Raw genomic sequence first — 23,010 nt, 5'->3', positions numbered from 1 at the left:
ATATTTGTAAAAATGTTACTGGATTCTTACCAGTGTATTTAGGAACTGTAACATCTGCATACTTGCCTTCCATTAAGGTAGATGCTGTGGCATCAAGCACTATCTTTGATGATTTGCTGGAAATTTAGGGTGGTTTTGACTAGCCCTGGCATTAGATGCTGAGAATGCAAGTTCATCGATTAGTTATGTCACATTTGGCTGGTTTGGAAGGATAATGTTTGCCAAACAACAAAGACTACTGAAGTCTGTTGAGAGATTTATTTTGGCTTCAACAGGTTTTGAATCAGATCCAAAATGAAACCTCCCTTTACTCTTGGACTTGATAAGTCTGGTGCTTGGGATAAAGGTTTTTGTTCTCTGAAGTTCTCAAATTAAATCAGGTCGTTAGAGGGCTGATGATTGAGGAGAATGAGGAAGCTGAAAGTATTCTGAGTTGTGGTGTAACAGAACAATTCTGAACATTAGTGTCTGGGAGGTAGAGGTGAGTGAAAACTGTTGTAGAATGGAACTGCTGAAATGTGAATAAAGCAGTCACCATGTTTATTTGGATTTTTACCTGGCATCTGGATACCTTATTGTATTGTGTGTGGATGTAACTGAGACTTTCACTGAAGATGGTGCCTGATTTTTCAGAACCATGCCAGCCACATGTCAGATGGAAGACATCTATTTTTCTAAGTATTGGGTGTTACCTCTTTAAGGCAGGAGTTGATTTTCTTTGAATAGTAAATCTGGAAGCTTCCCTACCACATTCATTCTTCAGTTAGACTATTTTCTATGGAAAGAAGCATTGGCAAATACGTAATGAATAAATATTAATATCCTGTGTATCCCTGTCTTGGTGTGGCTACATCTTTTGTGTGCATTGCCATTTCTAATTTAGGGATGTGGTTTTCGTAAAGGAGAAATTCAGCTACTTCATACTCTTCAGTGTCTTGTGACAGAGTGCAGCCAAATTAAATTAATAGTTGGACCTGAAAAAAAACTTGCAAACCTATTTCTGTTTAACATTTCTTTAATATTCAAGGAGCATGCTAATGAATGTTATTTATTAATTAAAATTATGCAAATGGAATAGCTAAAGGAGGCAGCCTGATGTCATAGAAGACCAAAAGAACTAACAGCTCACTTGCAGTTGTAATCAGGTAGATGCCACTTTTAATTTCCAGCACTGTTAACAACATCTTGTGATTCGTACTGGAAGAATTCGGATCCCTTCACAGAAGAGGGCAGGGTTTTTTCCTCATACCCCTTTGTGCCTGGGGCAGTGTTGTCAGGGCTCAGATCTGCCGTGTGGGAGAATTGGGTTGTATCCAGCAGGCCATACAGCTGCTTGGAGAGAGAAATTATGCTAACAGTATTTATACTGGTTTTTCTGGGGGGGACAATAGAAAATCTGTTACTGGTGCAGTCTGATGGTGGAAGTCCCATTTTTAAACCTGCTACCATGGTGTTTTTCTCAGCTCTCTGAGTTATGTCCTATCTCTGCCACTTCACAGATGAAGATATTTGCTGCCACAAATTCTATATTATGCATTAGTTACATTTTCTGTGTTTCTTAAATAAACAAAACAACAAAGGCATGCAACTTAGGAATTAGACTTCTAGGACAAATCTTAAAGAGGCAGCCCAGAATTAGAAAAATACAATTTATAATTCCAGAAATTACAAAGAGGTCATTTTGTGAGAGGATACTGAGAAAAGAAAAAGGTCCTTTTCTCAGTGCTGATGATTTTATCTTCTGATTGTTGTCCTTAAAGCATCTAGCAATGACTTTAATTTATTGGGAATTAATGGACAAATAGTGAGAGAGCTGTACATAGGCCTGGTATCATTGAATGGTTTGGGTTGGAAGGGACCTTAAATATCATCTAGTTCCAACTCCCCTGCCATAGGCAGGGACACCTCCCACTAGCCCAGATTGCTCAAAGCCCCATTCATCCTGGCCTTGAACACTTCCAGGGAGGGGGCAGCCACAACTTCCTTGGGCAGCCTGTGCCAGTGTCTCACCACCCTCACAAGAAAGGAATTCCCCCTAATATCTAATGTAAATCTGCCCTCTTCCAGTTTAGAACCATTACCCCTTGTCCTATCACTACATGCCCTTGTAAAAAGTCCCTGCCCAGCTTTCCTGTAGTCCCCCTTCAGGTACTGGAAGGCCACTATAGGGTCTCCCTGGAGCTTTTTCTTCTCCAGGCTGAACAACCATGAGTTTCACAGCCTGTCTTCAGCCCTCTGATTATCTTCATGTCTCTCCCATGTGCCTGCTCAGGCATGTCCATGTCTATCTTATACTGGGGCCTCTAGGTTGGGTTCATACCGTGCTCCAGGTGGGGTCTCATGAGAGTGTAGTAGAGGGGGAGAATCACCTCCCTTGCTCTGCTGCTCATGCTGCTTTTGATGCAGCCCAGGATACATGTGGATTTCTGGGCAGCAAGTACACATTGCTGGTTCATTGCTCTCTGCTACTCCTTCTTCCTTGAGCTATTCCCTGTTCCTGATGGGGTCCCTCCCACAGGGTACAGTCATGCAGGAACAGAGTGCTGAGTTCCTGAGTTCCCCTCAGGTTGCAGCTCCTGCCAGAAAACCTGCTTCTCACTGGGGTCCCTTCCATAGGCAACAACCTGCTTTACCATGGTCTCCAACACAGACTGCAGGAGAATGTCTGGTCTGATGTCTGGAGTAGTTCTGCCTCCTTCTTCAGTAACCTTGGTGTCTGCAGGGTTTTTGTCACATTTTTCTCACTTCTCACTCTCAGCTGCTGTGCAGCGTTTTCTTTTGTTAAATGTGTTATCACAGATGTGCCACCGACATTGATGATGGTTTCAGCTTTGGGAGTCCCTTGGCTCAGTCTGATGTTGAGGGCAACTCCTGGTGTCTTCTTATTGAAGCTATCCCTGCAACTACCCCCACTACCCAAGTTTTACCATGTAAACTCAGTGTGGGAAGTAATGCTCTAGTCGTTGCCATTGGGAGAGGTTGGAAATGATTCAAACCCTAATTAAGCATGATGCAAATAGATAATTCTCCCTCCAGACTCGAGGGGTTTATCTGTGTCATGTACAGCTATAATAATACATATATGAATGCATACATGAATACATTCTCACTTTTGCTAACTTTTGATCACTGGCAGAAAGCGAAGAGCACAAATGCTTCCTGCAGTTTGCCTTGCATGTATATTTTATATATGGAAGCATTGTTAAAATGGATTCTGATATGAAATACAGTGATGCTATCTGTGCTGTTTTGAAGGCAACTAGAATTCATGTAGAGGCACTAAGTGAAACTGCTGTTATCTGTAACTCATCCATTCAAGAATCTGGTTTAGTTTAGAAAGTACAAGAATGGTCATCATCATATGCTTGGTTGTTCCTAACTTGCAGCAAAGCATTTAAAGGATTTTTTTAAAAAGTAGACTTACATGAAAACCTTTGTAATGTCTTGAAACCTGCTGTTCTGAAAATAGCCATGTATAGTGATGTCTTGCATCTGTTTGTAAGTATGGACAATATTAGCTTAGTCCAGATGCTGGCAGATACATACATTGTTGCCGTCCACTTTCCAAGGAGTCTGTTTACTACATAAACTTTGGACAAGGTGGGTGAGAGTTCAGTGCTTCATTCTTGTGCTTTCTGTAAAAGTGCAAACAGTTGTTTTCTTCATGAGATCACTCGTAGTCTTGAAACCGACAGACTTTAAAGTATGGAATAGCTTTGTTAATTAGCTGCAGCCTCTGCCAGAAGAGAGGTTTTCATCTTACATGTTGCTGGTGTAAATTTGCCTTTTCTTCTGTCTTCTTGGTCAGTTACTTGAAGCAGAAGGAAATGGAGAACGCTCAGAGTATTTGAAGTAGAAAACATTGTGAAACTCACTGAGGAGAGAAACCTGGGGAGAAAGGATTTAGAATGAAGATTGTGTACTTTGCTTTTAAACCTGATCCTGTGGTCTTAGTCACATGAATAGATGCTTGTTGACTTACTCCCCAAACAGACATTTGAGGTTCGAGTCTTTTGTTTTATATTGAAAGGAAAAATGTTATTAAGGAATGTCCCTGTCTGTTTTTGATGCTCTGGCTGGCCATTTTCTCCTAATTCATTTTAAGAGGTGCTTGCTAGAAGAGAGTTTGGCAGCTTTCCGATCTTAATAACTTCTGAGAAACTGCATTGATTGGCCTTTTTGTTTTCAAAAGATTGCTGTAATTTTCAGTCATTGTCTATAAGGAAATGATTGTAATTTATTAAACCAGCATCATGGATTAAAAATTAAAGACCTTATTCTTTAACACTTTAACTGGTGTTACTCCGATATTACCCATGAGGAACTTAAGTAAGACGAAGAGCAAGTGGAAGGAATTCCTATGAAGGTTTAAAAAACAAGCTTCTAGACCTCTTTCTTAATCTCAGAATTGATTCTTGAAAATATATTTCTAATTTTTTGTTGCTTGTACCAAGAAGAAACTGCATTTCTTGGAATTAATGAAAATAGTCCCAATGGTATCATATTAAAGAAAAACTTTCAACGCAGCTTATGCCTGAGAAACAGAACACTTAGCTAGTATTCTGTATAAAAGGTTTGGGCTGCAAATTCTGTAGGGAAAAATATCTTGGATTTAAACAGAAGAGAATATCTCTGTAGTCTCTCTGTTTTTGAGAAAAGCAAAACTTTAGTAGTAACAATTTCTTGTTCTCTTTTTTTTTTTTTTTTTTTAAAGCAGGTTAGGTTGGAGGCATTTCAGGGGTACTGCTTAAGTAGATTAAGTTTGCCTTTTGTCTTAGAAGCTTTCCAGAATTGAAATTTGATGATTGAGGTAAGAAAGCAAACAATAAATTGCTTTCAAACATTCCACTGTGGCTTCATAAAATAGTAAGGCAGTAATTATGTTTTATCAGGGTCATCTCATCTTTTTTTATTTTGATTCTGTGAAGTTTTGTTTTAAAGACCCAGTGTGAAGTAAATGATTCACATAATAATAACAACATTTTAACACAGTTTGACTACTATTGCAATGAAGTAGTAGTTCAATAGTAGTTCAGACCACCACTTAGTTGGTGGTCTGATGTTCTGGTGAATTTTTCCTTGTCATAAAGTCTGTCAATCAACTGCTCACTCTAGTAGATTTCTGTTGATTATACCAAATAGTGAATTTTCATGTCTCCACTGTAAATACAGTGCTTTAATCTTATTTTATATATGTATTTTTTTTTAATCCAGCCTCTTACTGATCTCTGGGAATTACATTAGATTAATTCTGTAGGATAGAATTAAACAACCTAGTCATCTAGCATGAAAAACTGTTGATCAGTTTCAGCCAAGGACAGTAGGATAAACCCAGACATCAGGGATTCTGGTACTGCACAATCCTTTTAAACCATCAACTTGTAAGTAATGGGTTGCTTCCATTCTGAGTGTTTTAAAGAAACACTAATCCTGCTGCTAGGTGAAGTACAGTAGTCTGAATTAGAGAATTGAAATATTGTGTCTTTTACTGTAAACTTACTCAAAATCTGGGTTTACGTTGTTTTTTTTTTTAAGTATTTTGCTCTATCTCAGTGTATGCAATGGAGAGGCTGAGGCATGAATCATTACTGCAGTGTTTCCTTCTAGACAGCATTTATCATTTTACTTAATCTTCAGCAAAAACAAAGCCTTTGGTTAAAGCCCATGCTAATAATTTGCCTTCCAGCCTCAGAAAGGTATCTCTAATAGAATGGTAGGTTATAGATGGAAAAGCTTTTTGCAAATGCCATGACAGTAGTTACTACAATGAACAGAAGCCTGTTCTGCCATTCTGAGCTATAGATGGTGACTCTTTTGATACTGAACAGTACAGCAAGATAAAAGGAGCAAGTCCTACACAAAGGGCACATTTTGTCTGCCATAAATTCTTCATATAAATTATAAAACAATACGGATTCTCTTTCTTAAATTTTTCTTTTTATTCTTGAAACAGGCTGAAAACCTGGCTAAGTCACTTCCTATCACTTTGCAGAAATTCTTGAATGTGCTTTTTGCTGTGGTAAGCAGTCACAGCAAGGGCATTAAAACAAATGTTGCAGGACACTGATCTGGACTCAGTGCCTCACATAATGAGGTTTCATATAAACTAAAGATTTAAGATTTTAAGATAAACTAAAGGAATAGAGATTTTTTTTTCATCAGCTGATTCCAGGGGTGCTGACAGGTGCCATTTTATTACTTACTATGACTGGACTGTCTAAGGGCTTCTTCCCTGGGCAAAATCACAACACCTTGGAGGGAGAAACAGTATAGAAATGGAACAAGATGCCAGTGCCTTGTGATTTACTCTATTGAAAGTACTTGGGTGGTTTTTAATGAGAGATCACATCTTCATATTTTTTCTCCTAGCAAACGAGACTATCATTGTAGTAGTGATGGTGGGGGGAGATCAATGTGGTATTTGGTAGGCCAGAATACTTGGCATAGAACTTCCTCTGAGTGCTCATCTGCTCAGGTGGGACTGGTTCTTTCCAAAATTATACAAATGTTTCTTAAGTAACCAAGGAGTTGGGTTTTTTGTTTGTTTTGTTTTTCTGGAAATAACTGCTGGTTCATGGGTTAGTACTGCTATTCATGTTTCCTTTCTGGGTTTATGGAGTATAACTGACAGAATTGCAGCATCAAGGAATAATTGAACAAATTGTATGTTTTGTGCATAGCCAAGCTTTTGTTCTCTTGCCAGAATCAACTGGTATTTGAATGTGACAAGGGAAGGAGCTGATAAAGCTAGAACTAAGGGAGTGCTGCTACCTCTTGGTTGGGGAGTATGGCTGGCATAGCCTGCATAGGAAGGCACAGCTTCTGACATAAAGCTCTAAAGCTTGCATTTACTTTGGAGCAGCTCTTGAAGGTAGTAGAAGGCACAGTATATGTCTTACAAAGTACAGACAATTCAAATTAAAATGTAAGTGGATTATTTTGCTCATAATTTATAAAAAAATACCTGATAGAGTAGTGCTCTCCACGGAATAGAGACATATGCTCATGGTTTTTTCAGCGTTAGGACTGAAATGTGAATTTTTTTTCCCAAAGCCAGAAGTAAATTGATCCAGAAATATGGTATTCTCTTTCCATGGTTACTTTTGCAGATATTGTCTTTAGGCCTTTTTCTACAGTAGAATTAACTTTCATTTTAGTGTATATAAGTGTAAAATGGAAACTTTTTTAACAGTTTGTTTACAGAAGTAAATGCACTCAGTAATTGCTGATACTATTTGGTTTTGCAGGTTGTCTTCTGAATTTTGGGTCTGAAGGTACCTCTGAAGGTACCTTCTTGCTTTCTCAACAAATCATGGACATCGTTGGCTTTCTGAAGTCTCAATTCATTTGCCATCTTCTGATCTGCTACATATTTATAGCATCAGGACTGATCATTAACTTCATTCAACTCTTTACACTTATACTTTGGCCAATCAACAAGCAACTGTTCAGGAGGATCAACTGCAGGCTGGCTTACTGCATTTCAAGCCGTAAGATTTAATTTTGTTTTTTAAAGTCTTTTCATATTTTATCTTAAAAGAATTGGTAGAAAAGTTCTGAAACAGATTTCAAAGTAACCTGTATAAAGCTCATTACTGATTCCTCTAGCACTTGGATCTGTGTGAAGAGGTGTATGCTTTGTTGAGGTGTTGTGTTCTTTTGAAATGGTTTGCTCTTTTATATTGGGATATTTGCTTGGCTCAGGATATTGAAGAAATACTGCCTCTCATTTGGCTATCCATCATGTTCCATTAAAGCAAATGAGAAATATTGACCAAATAATAGCTGAACTTGCTGAGATGCATTATCTGTAGACTTAGTGTTAACGAGTCACTTCCAGTAGTGCTTTCAGTCTGCAATCGTGCATTATTTTGATTGTGTTTAAGTGTTTCATGTGTGAATACTGTTCAGGACTGGGAAATAACAGTAAAAAGAAGGAAAATGTTTGGTTTCATGTGCTTCTTTCCTAAGCCAGCTGTAAAAAGTTGTTTCTTTGAATAGGCATTTCAGACCTTAAGCTGCATCTGTATGGCCTCCAACACAGGGTTGCAGAAATGCAGCAAAATGGTTTCCTTCAGATAACTGTTCTGCTACTAAGAACCTGGAAAGGAAAACCATTTATAGTCTTTATAATGAAGTTCTTGAAGGAGAAGCCTGACAAATGCCTTGGATTGGAGGCCAATAGGAACTATTTATCTCCCATCACTGACTCTGATTTGCAACTCTTCAATGTCCATCAGGTAGTCAGTTTGCAAGTACTATTAATTCATATGTATGAATATGTGGCATAAATATGGCTAAGTTTTTACCTTTGGGGTCGTGGCATAATGTATGTTGTAAGCCATGGAAAGAAGAAAATACTGTGCAGCTATATACAGGTATATATAGGTATGTTGTTGTTTTTGTTATTATTGCTATTATGTCCCATTCTTCCTTTTGGCTACTTACTGGAGAGACATCAACTACTCTAGAGTCTCCAGACTGCATCCTTTAGCTGTCCTTAGTCTAGTCTCATCTATGCTAGGGACTGGTCTCTGTGTAATAGCAAGTAATTCTGCATGCTTGTTCTCAGCTGTACAAATGGCTTTGTTACCAGTGTTGCTGATCTAGTCTTCAGTGTTAGCAACCCTGGAAAAGGTTGAGTTGGGAGATTTTTGCTCAGAACAAACTATCTGTAGGTTAAAGACAGTTATTTTAGCTTTACAACAGAGTATTTATCAATACACAGAGTATGGGGAACAAGCAGGAGGAGTTGGAGGTGTGTGTTAGGTTGCATGGCTATGATGTAATTGCAGTCACTGAAATGTGGTGGGACATCTCCCATGACTGGGATGCTGTCATGGGTGGCTGTGCACTATTTAGGAAGGACAGACTAACAAGGTGAGGCAAGAGCAACTGGAATGTACTGGAATTTCTACCCAGGGGGAGAAGTAGAAGGGGTTGAAAGCTTGTGGGTAGCAATTAAGGGTCATGCAAATGGGAGTGAAACTCTTGTGGGTGTCTATTATAGACCATCAGTCCAAGAAGAAGGTGCTGATGGGGTCAACTGGAAGTAGCCACTAGATTAGAGTCTTTAGTGCTCATGGGTGACTTCAATCCCCCTGATATTTGTTGGAAAGCCCACACAGGCAGGTATATCCAGTCCAAAAGGCTCATACAGTGCGTTGATGATAACTTTCTGATGCAGCAAGTTGAAGAACCAACTAGGAGAGGTGCACTGCTGGACCTTGTATTAACGAATAAAGGTCTTGTTGGGGATGTTAAGGTTTTAAAGAGCCTTGGTGGCAATGACCATGACATTGTCAAGTTTAGTATTTTACAAGGAAGAAGAAGGGCTGGAAGTATGACCACAACCCTAGACTTCCGCAGGTCTAACTTTGCACTCCTTAAGGATCTACTTGCGGGAATCCCATGGGCTAAAACACGGGAAGGGAAGGGAGCCTAAGGAAGTTGGTCAGTTTTTAAATGTCACTTCCTTGCTCGACAACCCTTTCTGTGAAGGTGTTTTTCCTAATATCCAATCTAAACCTCCCTTGGTGCAACTTGAGGCTGTTCCCTTTTGTCCTATCACTTGCTGGGAGAAGAGACCCATGTGCACTTCTCTACAACCTCCTTTCAGGTAAAGGGCAATAAGGTCTTCCCTTAACCTTCTTTTCTCCAGACTAAGCAGCCCCATTTCCCTCAGCTACTCTTTGTAAAACTTGTAGTCTAGACCTGTCAGGAGCTTCGTACCATAAAATGGTTGTATGGAGTAACTGTGGAGTTCTGTTGTGTATGGAGTTCTCTACTGTGGGTATGGTAACAGCACTACAGCTTCTCACTGTAACTACTGGCAATCCAGCAGGCCAAAGCCATATACTTTATCAGTGCAAGTCAGAGAGGAGGTATAAACCTGATTTCCAGTTTGAATCTACAGTGAAGAGGATTAACTAAAGCAACAACCTGCTTTTAATCAAATAGAGCAGATGCAGTGGCACAGACCAAGTTACCTTCAATATCTAGTTGTGGGAAATTACTGTCTTTCTTCAAGCCAATTGTGAATCCTGGGTTGATCAGGTAGCATTTGTACTAACCTGCAAAATTATGTGTTAGCACTGGGGAGAAGTTTCTAAAGACAGTGTTGCAAACAAAAAAATATTGGTTCTGATAAACTGCCAGTTTTTCTGCTATAGCTTTTTATGAAACTTGAGTTGGGTAAGTGTTCTTTAATTGCAGACTAAAAGCCTTGTTCATCTTGAATCTCCAGCTCCCCAAAGCGTGTGTTAGCCATTCATTACATTACAGTTTGTGTTGCTTTTATATCTCCAAATTACTTTTTGTTTTATGATGTATAAGCTCTTCTTGTCTGATTCTATTATCCCATTTCATTGTTTTGTTGTGTTTCTAAGTTGTTTCAAGTTTAAATAAAACAAAACATAAAAAAGTACCAACAAACCAAACCAAACCAAACCCTTAGAACTGCGCCCCCTCCACCCCTCCCTCCAAAACAAACAAACAAAACCCCCAAAGTCTTTGGACTTCTGACTTTTTCTGACTTTGAGAAAATATTTTCAGGCTCCAGGTATATATTCACCAACTGATTCAACTGCCTGTTAATCCCACTTTTGTAAAATGATAGCCATGATAAGCTCTCCCTGATGCTGAGCTCCAAAGAGCGTGTCTTAATAAGGAAATTGAACACTGCAAACCTCAGTAAGGTGGTAAGACATTAGATCAAAGGTTGGAGAAGCAATCAGTCATATTTCTTATTTTAAAATAATTTAGGGACATCTTGTCCTCAGTCTCTTTTTCCAGCAGACTGGGAGCCAAGATGTATGCCAAGGAAGGAAACACTCAGTGTGGAATGCATCGCAGTTCTCATGGATGCTCTTTGTTCCTGAGTGGGAAGATGTGGAAATACATCTTGCTCCTCCCCCTTATCTGAGGACAGCAAAACACCACAAAGGGGACACATGTGTTTTCTGCTCTGCCTCATAAAGTTGCCCAAGCACACAGAGGGAAGGGGCTGTCTTGGATATTAGTGCCAGGTGTACACATTGTGTTGCACTGCTTGTTGGTCCTGTGGGCAAGTGGCTTGTACTCCCTGGACCAGTTTATGCCTGGTAGGCTGGTGCAGTGCTACCCTGTGGTGAGCAGGGAATGCTGGACTCCTGATGGCTCTTTGGGACAGAATGCTGCCATGTGCCAGGACTATCAGAATAGGACATAAACATACAGGGTCAAAATACAGGCTTCTTTAGTGGTGCTGGGTATATTTACTCAGGAAGGTATTTGCCTGTCTGTGTGGGGGACAAGCTCTCTTCTGCTGAGATCAACCTTGTGCTGCCAGGGTGAGTGGCAGACTGACCTCCTGCTGCCTCTCTGCATAGGGTGAACTTTGCAAAAACAAAAGATCTGCCAACAATTGCACAGTTGTGTGGACAGGTGCATAAGGGCATTAAAAAGATATTGTCTTGGCTTCTAATCTGTCTTCATAAATAAATTACAGTAGTACTAATACCTGTTCTTGTGCTATGAAAGAGGTATTATTACACCTCTGGGTAAAGTTACACTATGTAGGCTACAGTTTGTAAGTCCCTCCTAGGGGAATGCCCTTCTTTTCACTGAAGGAAGCACCCTGATGCCTGTTCATTGACTACAGAAAAAACAAGATGGAATCTGATTCTTATGACTGAGCTTTCCAGAAACAAAACTAGAGGAAATTGAGGACTGCTTCAAGTTCATCATCTTGGCTGGCTGTTCCAATACAGTAAGGGTAATTCCTTCCATGCCTTTGTAATGTGAGAACATTGGGAACATGTTAATCCCAAAGTTTACTTTGTTTCCCTGAATGCAATGCACTGCCCACTTGGAGTTCAGAGGAGCTCTCGTCTATTTTGATTATTCTTATCAAGGTGGTGCTGGGGCAGAGAGGAGAATTCTGTCCTCTGGTGCAGTTGAGTCAAGGGCTGGGAATGGAGAGGGCCCTGGAGATGTGTGGCTTTCTTCATCTGTTACCACTACCAAAATCTAACACTGCAGAGAGGGTCTGCTGTTGTTCATAGTATACCAAGTATCCTTGATATAACCATAGAATGATTTGGGATGGAAGGCACTTTAAATATCATCTAGTTCCAATTCCCCTGCTGTAGGCAGGGACACCTCCCACTAGCCCAGATTGCTCAAAGCCCCATTCATCCTGGCCTTGAACACTTCCAGGGAGGGGGCAGCCACAACTTCCTTGGGCAGCCTGTGCCAGTGTCTCACTACCCTCACAAGAAAGGATTTCCCCCTAATATCTAAAGTAAATCTGCCCTCTTCCAGTTTAGAACCATTACCCCTTGTCCTATCACTACATGCCCTTGTGAAAAGTCCCTGCCCAGCTTTCCTGTAGTCCCCCTTCAGGTACTGGAAGGCCACTATAGGGTCTCCCTGGAGCTTTTTCTTCTCTGGGCTGAACAACCATGAGTTTCACAGCCTGTCTTCACAGGGGAGAGGTGCTTCAGCCCTGTGATTATCTTCATGTCTCTCCTGTGTACCTGCTCAAGCATGTCCGTGTCTTTCTTTTAATGGGGGCTCTAGGTTGGGTCCATGCAGTGCTCCAGGTGAGGTCTCATGAGAGTGTAGTAGAGGGGGAGAATCACCTCCCTTGCTCTGCTGCTCATGCTGCTTTTGATGCAGCCCAGGGCACACTTGGCTTTCTGGGCTGCAAGTACACATTGCTGGCTCATCAACCAACACCCTCAAGTCCTCCCTGGAGCTGTTCTCAGTCCCTTCTCTGCCCAGCCTGTAATTGTGCTTAGGATTGCTCCAACCCAGATGCAGGACTGTGCACTTGGCCGTGTTCAACTTCATGTGGTTTGCACAGGCTCACCTCTCAAGCCTGTCAAGGTCCCAGTTGATGTCCTCCTTTCCCCCCAGCATTTCAGCCACGCCATGCAGCATGGTGGTGTTACCAAACTTGCTGAGGGTGCACTGAATCCCACTGTCCATGTTGCTGACATCCTGTAGTGTTTTATTTATAAAGCAAACTGAGTTATACTTGTTAATGTAGATGTAGCAAAAAGCTTTCATAGGGCACTTAGCGCTGCTTTCATTTCCTATTTGCAATGTAGTTTTGACTAATGTGTACAAAATTACTTATTTTCAAGGGCTACTTGTCCATTTAAGTCTTTGCTATCTTGGTTCCTCACACCACATCCATACAAAACCACTGGTAAAGACTATGAGAAGTTACAACAAATGCCAAGGGAAAATTGGAGGTCAGATGTGGTAGTCACACGAGGAGGAAATGTTGACTGGAATCTTTAGAGAGCTAGACTTTTGCTTTAGACTTCTTTTTTTCCCCCCAAGCCATAACATGTGGATGACTGTTAAAATAGTGTACTAAGGAAATGCTCAAGTTAGTTTTAATCTATGTAAAGTCTGCTACTGAAGGGAGAATAGTTATGGTAGCAAGGGGATCTGAATAGGCAGGTGCCCAAACACCTACCTGGGTGTTATACATCACTTCTGTAGCATAGTCTTAGGTTTCCCCCCATGTTCCCTGTAAACCTGAAGTAAAGGTTTGTATGTCAGTCAGTTCCAGTCATCAGTGTTGATCGTTGAGCTGTTTATAGTAAAGATTAACTTTCTCTGAAGTCTGCTTTGTTAGAATGATGAATGTCATTGCATCTTTGCATTCTTTTGTTCTCAAAAAATTAAATTCATATGGGTGTGACAGATTTTTAAAAGAAATATGCATGAGTGTGTTAATATGTTAATAAGTCATCACACTGTAATGTTTAAGGTTCTAACTTGTTTTATCTTCCCTTCCTTATAAGCAATATGGTAACAACCTTAGCACTGAATCATAAAAAATATCTAGGGAAAAATGAGCAAAGTGACAAGAATAATCCTTTGGTGCTAGCAAGGACAACAAAATGTAAGAGAAAAATATTTGATTTACTGAGGCCATCAAAGTAAGGAGAGCAGGAGGTATTCCTCTGATATAAAAGCAATATATGGCAAGTTATGAACTCTGTAGTATGCTCTGAAGTACACTGCAGCCTCTGGTGTGTTTTCCAGCTCTTGCTTACTTCATTCAGAGGTCTGAGTTGTCATCTAAGGGCAGTGGGGCAGAAAGTAGACTTAGGAATGTATGTCACAATTCTGAAGTATGAACCTCTCGACTGTTCAAGTGATAAATTGTATAATGCCATTCATAAAATCAGTCAGGATCCATTATAGGGGTAGTGGGGAGATCACACCATTTTTGGCTGTAGATGTGGTTTTTAAAAGTTTTCTTTTTGTTGCTGAGTATTGCCTTGTCATATGATCACACGTACCCCAGTATCCTGCTGCTGTGTTGTCTTATCTACTGTCCCCCAAGTGTGTGTGTGTATGAGTACACTCAGTTTCCTTCTCGTAAATTATATTTGCTCCTATTGTTGATCTCCCTTTTGAAGCCTTCCAAAAGGGTTCAGATACTTCTCAATCACCCTGAAGTTGAGTTTTAGTTTCCTTTTACAACATACTTTTTTTTGTTGTTGTTAGAAATCACCTGTTCTGTAGTGTCATCTGCTCTAATGTGTTAATGCCTCCCTCCAGTCTGCCTCCTAATACTCTCTTCTACCTGTTCAGTACTTGTGGTAAAACTGCTGGTTATGTGTACAGTTCTTCACTGAGACCAAACCTTGACCTTCTCTAATTTGGAAAGACTGAAGGAGCCAATCACTGCTGCAGGTTCTCCATTATTTTGCTGGTAAGAGTAATATAATATGCTTGTTTCAGCATTCATCACAGCTTGAACTCCTTTTTCCAGACTGTGCTATTGGAATTAGATTCATCCCTATGAATAAGTCTTCCACAGTCCCTATCAAATGCCTACGTATTTTCCCCACTGCCATAAACTTGCTGTATCAACTGATAACATTTTAGTAGCTCTCATTTTATGCCATTTGCTGACATTGTTATCCAGTTTCTGTAGTGGTTCAGAGACTGAGCTTTGTGGATCAACCAAGATGTGGATAAACCAAGATGTTTATGCTGATTGCTGACCTGCTGTGTGTGTGTAGTTCTGTTCTGTTCATGAAGGTGTGAATGACATCTGTGTGTGACCTTTAGCAGAGTTCCTAATTCAACCTAAAAGGGATCTGTTAGGACTAGCTCTTAGTTGAGGAGAAAGGGACTGATTCCTGGGAAAATTGATGTGAAAAAAAATTTGATACTGATGCTTTCTATCCAAGACTGGTGAAGAGCTAAGGAGGCAGTAGCCTGATCTTCGATGAAAGAGCATCTTCACAGTCACTGATAATATTTTGCTGTTGCTGGAGCCTTTGTAGCAGTGTTTTGGTTGGGTTTGGTTTTTTCCTTTTCTTTTTTTTTTTTTTTTTTTTCCTTCTGATTCCTGATCTGAAGAAGGGTAATGCTGATAGCCTGCAGACTGGAGGGAGGGGTGGCAAGGAAGTAGAAGGTGAACTACATTCTGTTTGATGTCTGGCTTTTCACATCATAAAGTTTCTAGCACTTCTTAAGCATTAGATGTGGCCAGCAAGCTTCCTAGATTCCTGACCTAGGGTAAATCTGGAGTGTTTGTATGAAAGTACTTCCATCTGACACAACAGAGGACCATGGTATCTAATGATTGAAGTCATAGCACAGACCATGAAGTCATTAATGGTTGTACAAGTTTGGTGCTAGACTTGTTCATTCATTAAGGATGAATATCACAATCAGAGGATCAAATTTTTCTTGAGAGGCACTGTGTATTTGTAGAAACCTCATTGTAGCTATAAGGCTGACTTTAATTGCTAAAATGGGCCTAAATCTGAAGGATAACCTCTTGATCCTATCTGACCTTCCTGCAGAGTAGAGCTCATTGACCACCAGCATCCCTTACAAGCAAATGTGAACTGGCAGTGATCCAGCACCCTGCTCCCTATTGAGCAATGTACAGCACTGAAAGTGTATACCTAGGTGATTCCCCCTCTCCCAAAAGTTTGAAAGTGACATAGCAGCAAGTTGTTTTCGAATAGGTTTTTGAGCTCATCTTGCAGCAAGGATTTTAGCAAGTGGTCCAGTGAGAGTATCTGGTGTCTGACTAATTTTTGTAAGAAGGATTTCCAAAATGGTAGAAAGAAGTGTTCCTGTATCGCAGGTACTTGAGGTCTTTCAGTGTGACACTTCAGATGAAAGAGCTGCTAAGTGCATATGCTTGGTACTCATCTATGGCTAGGTGGTTGTTTCCTGTGGCATGTTTGCAACCTTCAGGTTAAGGTTTAATCCTTGAGAATTATGTTGTTTTCTGACTTTGGAGGCTGTTGTACTATCTAAATGTATATTGCCAAATTTCCCTTACATACATCTTAGTGTAGTCTGTGCTTAAGCATGTTTCTTCCAGCACCATCTTCAGAATTAGGAATCCTTTAACTCTGGATAAGAAGTGAAAGGGATAGAGGTATAAAAGATTACAGTGCAGTTGTTTGTGGGTATATTGTTTTGCTCTTCTGTTAGCCAATTTTTTATTAGTATTTTACATCTGTGTGCTTTCTGTGCTCAAGCAAATTGCATCGGAGTGTCAATAACTGACATTTCCTTTTTCTCATGTTGTTCAAGAACTAGGAAGTACTTCAGTCTGATTATTCTTTAGCTCACTTAGCTATGTTCCTGAAGTGAGTCTCCAGTATATTGCGTCTCTTGAGTGTGGGGTTTTCTTTCTTTCTAAAAAATTATCTTACTAATACATGGAAGATTTTCCATTGTATATGAATTTCTTACTGCTCATTGGCACTTACATAGCTCTGTAAAAACAAACAAAAAAATCAATATGGAGTATATACTCAGTATTTACTACTAATGAAAGATTTTGATGAATGAATGTATCTGCTGCCAGGCTTTTTCCCTAACTTATATGGTGTTTTATCTAAAGATGTCGAATATACAATGTATCTCGATGAGAACTCTATATTGGCAAGCTAGCTGTAGAGAACTAACTTACTTCAAACTCAAACCCTTTACCTGCAAGGTCTATGTGACAAACTTTTGTAATGCTATTTCTACAAAGGCAAAAGATAGGGAAGAGGATATTAACATTGTGATGTTCATAAAAGTGCCTTCATTGGATGGATTGGGTTATAGTTTCAGAAAGTGAATGCAAACTGATCTCAGCTGAATTTTTGTCAGTGGTTTGTTCCACAAAATACATCAATTGAAGTTTTATTATTTGAACATGCACTGCCTTTGTGCTCATAAAAAAGGAGGAATATACACAGGCAAAAAAAGCCAACATGCCTCTTCAGTTTTCATACATTCTTAGTCTATCTAGAGTTAAAAATTGAGAACACAGTACATTTTCCTTCTGGAATGACGCTGTATTTTCAGGTTTTTTTAAAATACTATGTGTTCAGAAAATTTCTGGTTGGATTGAAGCTTGCCATGGAGTTTGTTTTCCTTGTCTGAATCAGCGTTAGAAATCTGCGTTAATTCATGCCTAAGTTCAAGGGTTTCTGAAAGGTAATTTACATTTCCTTAGTTGTATGGCAGCAGCTTGTAGCTTCCTGCAGGTGCATGCAGTCCTCAGGTGAGAACGGCAAAGGCTGGAATGGCAGATCCATGAGTTTTTGAGATACAAGTTTTATTCTGAAAAGAAGTGATATATTCCATGTGGAAAGGAAATGATGGTTGTAAGGAGACCATTGTGCAAGTGCAGGTGAGCAGAAAGGCAAACAGTGTCCCAGGAGCATCCCAAGCTGTGTGGGTTACTCTATTTGCCTTAGTGACTTAAAGTTAATGGGAAAGACAGGATTTGGTGTGTGCTGCTACTCAATCTGTGTGCCGTGAAAACAGGTCCTTGAAAAGTTCTTTTTCTATGTTGGAAAGATGGCATTGTACCACAAAGAGCAGTGATAGGATATTTCTGTATTATGCTGGATATTGGTATGCTGTAGTAATCCTCAGGACCAGTTTGCAAAGGTAGTCCTTGTGAACAATAGAAAATTGAAAGTACTGTTAATTACTTTGCTCCAAATAGGGTAGGAATGATAATGCTGTCTCTGGCCTTAATACAAAGAATAAGAGTCAGGATGCTGGAGTTGCTCCTTTATTCCTAGCACGTGTCACTGATTTGTTTCTGCAGAAAATTCCTGCAATCATGATTGCATTTTTAAACAGGAAAGACTGAAAAGGAGCTGGGAAGGTTGTCTGCTCTCATGTATGAGCAGTGACTGCTGCGGGTGGATTTTTTTGCCAAATACCTTTCTTATGTTTCCTACCTATTAGAGAAACCTGTAGAACCAACTTGACTATTTGGAAGGACACTTTTACTTAAATCTGGTATTTCAATTGGAAGGTCATTCCTGCTGCTGTCTTTGAGACCTCATTAGCTCTTCAACAAGGAGAGGTTCTGCCCTTCTTGGTGGACAGAAGAGCGGAAGGAAATGCTTGCTTGACTGCTACCTGCACTGCCAGGTCTGGCTGTTGTGAGGAACTGCTGTTTTTGGTTTTTTTTGAAACACTGGATTATTGCTAAATTCCTTGGGAAAGAAGAATAAGAGGAGCCTTCAAATGTGAGACAAACATCTCTGACACGTGGCTGTTTAAACAATCTCCCTAAGGGGTTTGAAAGGAGCAATACTGAACACTGTCTCCTGCAGATTTGTTTGTGCCTTAAGCCCATTGTGTTTATGAGGCTTTATTCCACGTGCTGTATAACTTGGGAGAGAAGCTGCTGTTTTGTAGGCAGGCTGTGTAGGGATAAAAGACAGGAAAAAGCTGTGAAATTAAATGTTTGAAGTGTACAGCTGGTTTTTTCTGAAGGGTGTGTTGCTTTTAACTTTCAGTATGGAGATACTTGAATAGTGGCTGAAGAAATGAACACTTGTTTCTGTGTTCTTCCACCCCTGTAGCTCAAGACTACACTAAAGAAGGCAGCATCAATTGAAACCTCCTCATTCAAGTGTACATTAACTAACTGAAAATTTCTTCATGTGAAGAAAAAATTGGTTTTAGATTTTATGGGCGTGAGGTCAGAAAGAGATAATCTGTTTGGTCAAACTGCAATGTGCATTTTAAGAGAGAAGGCGATATGGGAGTAAGAACTGGGGAGAAGCTGAGCAGTGGGATGGTGTGCCAGTAGGGATGCAGTAACTAAAGGGTTCTGTGCAGGTCAGAGCTGCTGGCTCAATACTAGAGGAATACCTTAATGCACAGGTTCTAAGTTCTCCCTTCCTATAATCCTATGAGGACCTCATGTACTCTACCTTTCAGGGCACATTGAAGGCAGTGCATCTAATATCTTGCATTAAATCAGATTCTAATCTTGGTTGCCAAAGCAATTACAGTTTGGCCGTGTTACAGGAACACAAGCTTGACTGAATGAATTGTGTGTAGTTTATCTCATTTGCTGTGTTTCATCTAAGAAAACATTGATTACACTTCATCAAAAAGGGTGGAGCACTTTTTCTCAATGAAGTGTTGACTTAATTCTGTGATGAAATGAAATGGATTGTGTTCGTGGAGCTGAGGCACAACAAGCACCAGAACTATTGTTGTGTAATGTCGGTGTTCAAATTACAGCCCTAATTTTTTCAATAAAGCAACATATTTTTCACTTATTACAGTAGCTAGTTCATGCATGTGTACATGCAGGTTTTAATTCTATGACTAAACAAGTACTGAGGTTAAATTTCCAAGATCAAACCACAGATAAAGCTTTAGCTTTGTCATGAATGTGACGACTCTAATCCTTATTTTGTGTAACTCAGCACGGTGCAACAGTAACTACACTGGAGTTGGGGATTATTTTTAAGCCAATTATGGATCTGGCCAACCGAAGTGAATGTCTGTGCATATTTGAGGGAGAGGGGGGAGGCAAGCAGTGAAAAAAAATACCTGTGTACCATCAGTCTAAAGGAACTAATGTTTACTTATGACTATTGCAAAAATCATATTTTACCTCAAAGTTGCACGTTTGTTTCTTACAGATTACAGAGTCAACTGGAGGGGGGTGGGTGGGTGGGTGGTGGTGTAGGATTTGCTTTCTTTGCTGCTTTGGTTTGGTTTGAACTGCCTAACAAATCATCCTCTTTTCTAATCTGTGATTGTTATCTTGAAGTCATGTTTACAAATTCCTAAGTGTTGAGAGGAGGTGGTTGTTACCACTTTAAAGTAGCTTGCTTTGTACTTAATTTTCTAAATGGCACATTTACAAAGTGTTCCTTTTAGCAAATTTTTCTTTCCCAGTCACATCCATCTCTGTGTAGAGCATGCCTTTGAGCAGTTACCAGTGAGCACTGGTCTCAGAAGCCTGTACATATCCTGTGCTCTGTAAAAGAATGCTGACTTGCACTCTTGCCTTGGGGCTGTTTCTGTACACAGCATGCCCTGCCTTTTGCTGTCTACATCTAACCAGTGAGCAATGCAGTTTGGGTGCTGAGGCCAGCCTAGGGCTTCCACTGTGCCCCCCAGCTGATGACTGTGTTTTCCCTGCTTTCTTATTGAGGTGTGTGGCTTTTTTTTTTTTTTTTTTTTAATAAATGGCTAACTATGGTTTGAAAATCATAGTGCATTTAAAAACAGAGTTTTGAATCAGGTAAATATGATAATCTGGTTTAGATTTATTTTTATTTTTCCTTTTGGCTAATTTTCTTCAGCTAATTTTGTCTTGCATCTTTCTCTGCAAGAAGATGTACCTTTTGCACAAAGTCCATAAATCTAAGTTTTCCTTGCTGAACATTTTTATCTGCTTGCTTGGCCCACTGCTGTGCTGTGTCAAGGAGTGGTTGGATGTGCTGTAACATCTGCATTTAGAGGACTCTGGAATGATTTCTTCCTTGTGGAAGCCTCCATGCAAGCTTCATCCCACAGAGCCAGGCAGTTGGAAGAGCCTTTACATGCCATCTGGCTGGAGTGTTGTTTTCTGCTCTTGTGCTGGTTTTTTTACAAGCTTTCACACCATTGGCAGTCGGAAAAAAACCTGGAAGGACAATACTCACAGCAAACTAGCCAGTGTTTTCTGTTCTTCATCTGAACTTGCTGACATTGTTTCTTCCACTGCTATCAGGCTATATGGCAATTCCAGTTGTAGGAAGATCTGAACTGGTAAAAATTCAACAGTTTTTAAGTAACAGGACTATAGTGTGAGAGGACTGGAGCACTTTCAGGCTCCATTCCTCTCCATTTTTCCTGGTTCTGTTGTGGTGTAAGCTGTTAAGACATTGAAGCATCAGTGTTGGTAACACAGGAGGTTACTGTCTAAGCCTTCAAATACAGTTGGTGAATTCAAATGCTAAAACATGTTTATTTGCACTGGCTTTCCACTCTCCAGCTCTTTAGGCAAAGCTTTTAGAGAAGGTCCAAATGGCCTGCACAGAACCTCAGAGACCTCAGGCACAGTGCCAGCTGGCAACCTGGCAGCTGTCTGCCCTCGATGGGTTTGATACAGCCACCTGAACTGGGGCTGTTACTGTGCTCATCTTTGTTTCAAGTGGCTCAAATCCTGAGAAGACTTCAGGTGACCACGAAGAAGGGTTAATCTCAAAAAGATGTAAGTCTTCCTAATGCAAAGAGGAAATGTCAGCCTACATGAGTTAAAGCCAAGTATTTCAGTGAGTTGTAAATTAGTACAGTGTATGGCCTAGTGGGTGGGAAAAGGATGACTTTGTGTCTGTCACCTTGCAAGCTGATAAATGTTTCATCCAAGTCAGTGAGTCAGATGTGTCCTGTGTATCTCGGATGTTGAGAATATTGTGGCAAGAAACATAATAAAGATATTTCAGAAACAAATTCTTCAGCTAAGTTCAAGGAGATAGCTCACTCTTGCAATAGGCTGGGAGTTCTGTATAGTTTTGATCTGTTTGTTATGGGAGAAAATTCTGATTCCTGATGTAGTCTGTTTAATATCCTCAGCTTACATCTTCTTTTTCTTGGGTTTTGTTGGTGTTTTTTTGTGGTGGGTTTTTTTTTTTTCTGTGATTCTATTGCACGAGAAATACTTGTACTACAGTTCAAAGGAATATCAATACTGTGTATAACCTGATTTTGTGATACCTCTCTAATCCCAGCACATGTACACCTTGTTTGCATGATGGACCTTTATTTTGCTATTGTTGTGTGACAAGTCAGACTGTGCCTTTTAAAGGAAGCAATAGCTAGTCCTCCTTCCTCCTGTATCTCCTTGAAATAATGTCTGGCTGCTACTCTTCAGAATTTGCAAAGCATTGAATAGGAAAATGTCTTGGTTACCAGAGAAGCTCAGCCTGCCTTTTCTAATTGACAGAGGCTGCCTTTTTGGAAACTGAAGAAGAGAGTCAACTCTGAGCCTGATGATTGTGCAAGGTTGCCATGTACCATGTAAGCTAAAACTGTGTTTCCTTGGAAAATTACTCCATGGAAATAACTCTTAAGAATACAACACTGTTGCAGCAGACAGGCAAAAGCAAGAAACTCCTTCACTCTGTGCAGTATTTCTGCAGTCTTATATTCAGCCCCTGGGACTGCAGAGCAGAAAGCTAGTGATGGCTTTTTTTGGTTTGAGTAGTGAGAGGTTAGGTTAGGTTGCAATATTCTGCCTGTGGATTTTTTTTTTCAAACTTTCTTGATGCATTTAAGTTCTGAGGAAATATTAATTCAAGCATGATCAAACTAGATGTGATTTGAGAGGCACTGATATTTTTTTCCTATCGTGTAAGATTGTAGTATGCTTTGGTTATGTGTCTTTCTTAACAGAATGTACTGTTTCTGATGAGTGTTACATTCTTTGCTTAGAAAAATGTGGCTTTTGAACATTTATATATTTAGGTAATTTCAATTTGAGGGGTTACACGATGGACCCAGTACAAAAATCACATCATTATATATACTTGAAAGGTATATTTGATCTGTAGCTTTTCTAATTCATGAAAGCCATTTATTTGAGTTGTAGTTTCTGACCTTTTTGTCCCTTTAATGAACACTTTGTGAAAGTTACTGTTAGAGATTAAGAAGCTAAAATAAGCACCAGGACATAGCTCTTGTCTCTCAAGACCTCATGTGATGAGATGCTGTAAGACTGCA

The 23,010-nt window shown here is 39.9% G+C and overlaps 1 protein-coding gene across 1 annotated transcript in view; it reads left to right on the top strand.

Annotated features, from left to right (window-relative positions):
- Positions 1–23,010, top strand: part of AGPAT4 (1-acylglycerol-3-phosphate O-acyltransferase 4) — a 73,424-nt gene that overhangs the window by 4,781 nt on the left and 45,633 nt on the right. Inside the window, exon 2 of the mRNA XM_030447510.1 lies at positions 7,248–7,490. Coding sequence (XP_030303370.1) covers positions 7,313–7,490 — 178 coding nt within the window. The 5' untranslated portion in view covers positions 7,248–7,312. The remainder of the gene's footprint in view (positions 1–7,247; positions 7,491–23,010) is intronic.

The sequence above is a fragment of the Calypte anna genome, chromosome 3 (assembly GCF_003957555.1).
Source record: "Calypte anna isolate BGI_N300 chromosome 3, bCalAnn1_v1.p, whole genome shotgun sequence".
Lineage (NCBI taxonomy): Eukaryota > Metazoa > Chordata > Aves > Apodiformes > Trochilidae > Calypte > Calypte anna.
Note: the sequence above shows the minus strand (reverse complement) of the source record. Positions and strands in the feature narration are given on the sequence as shown.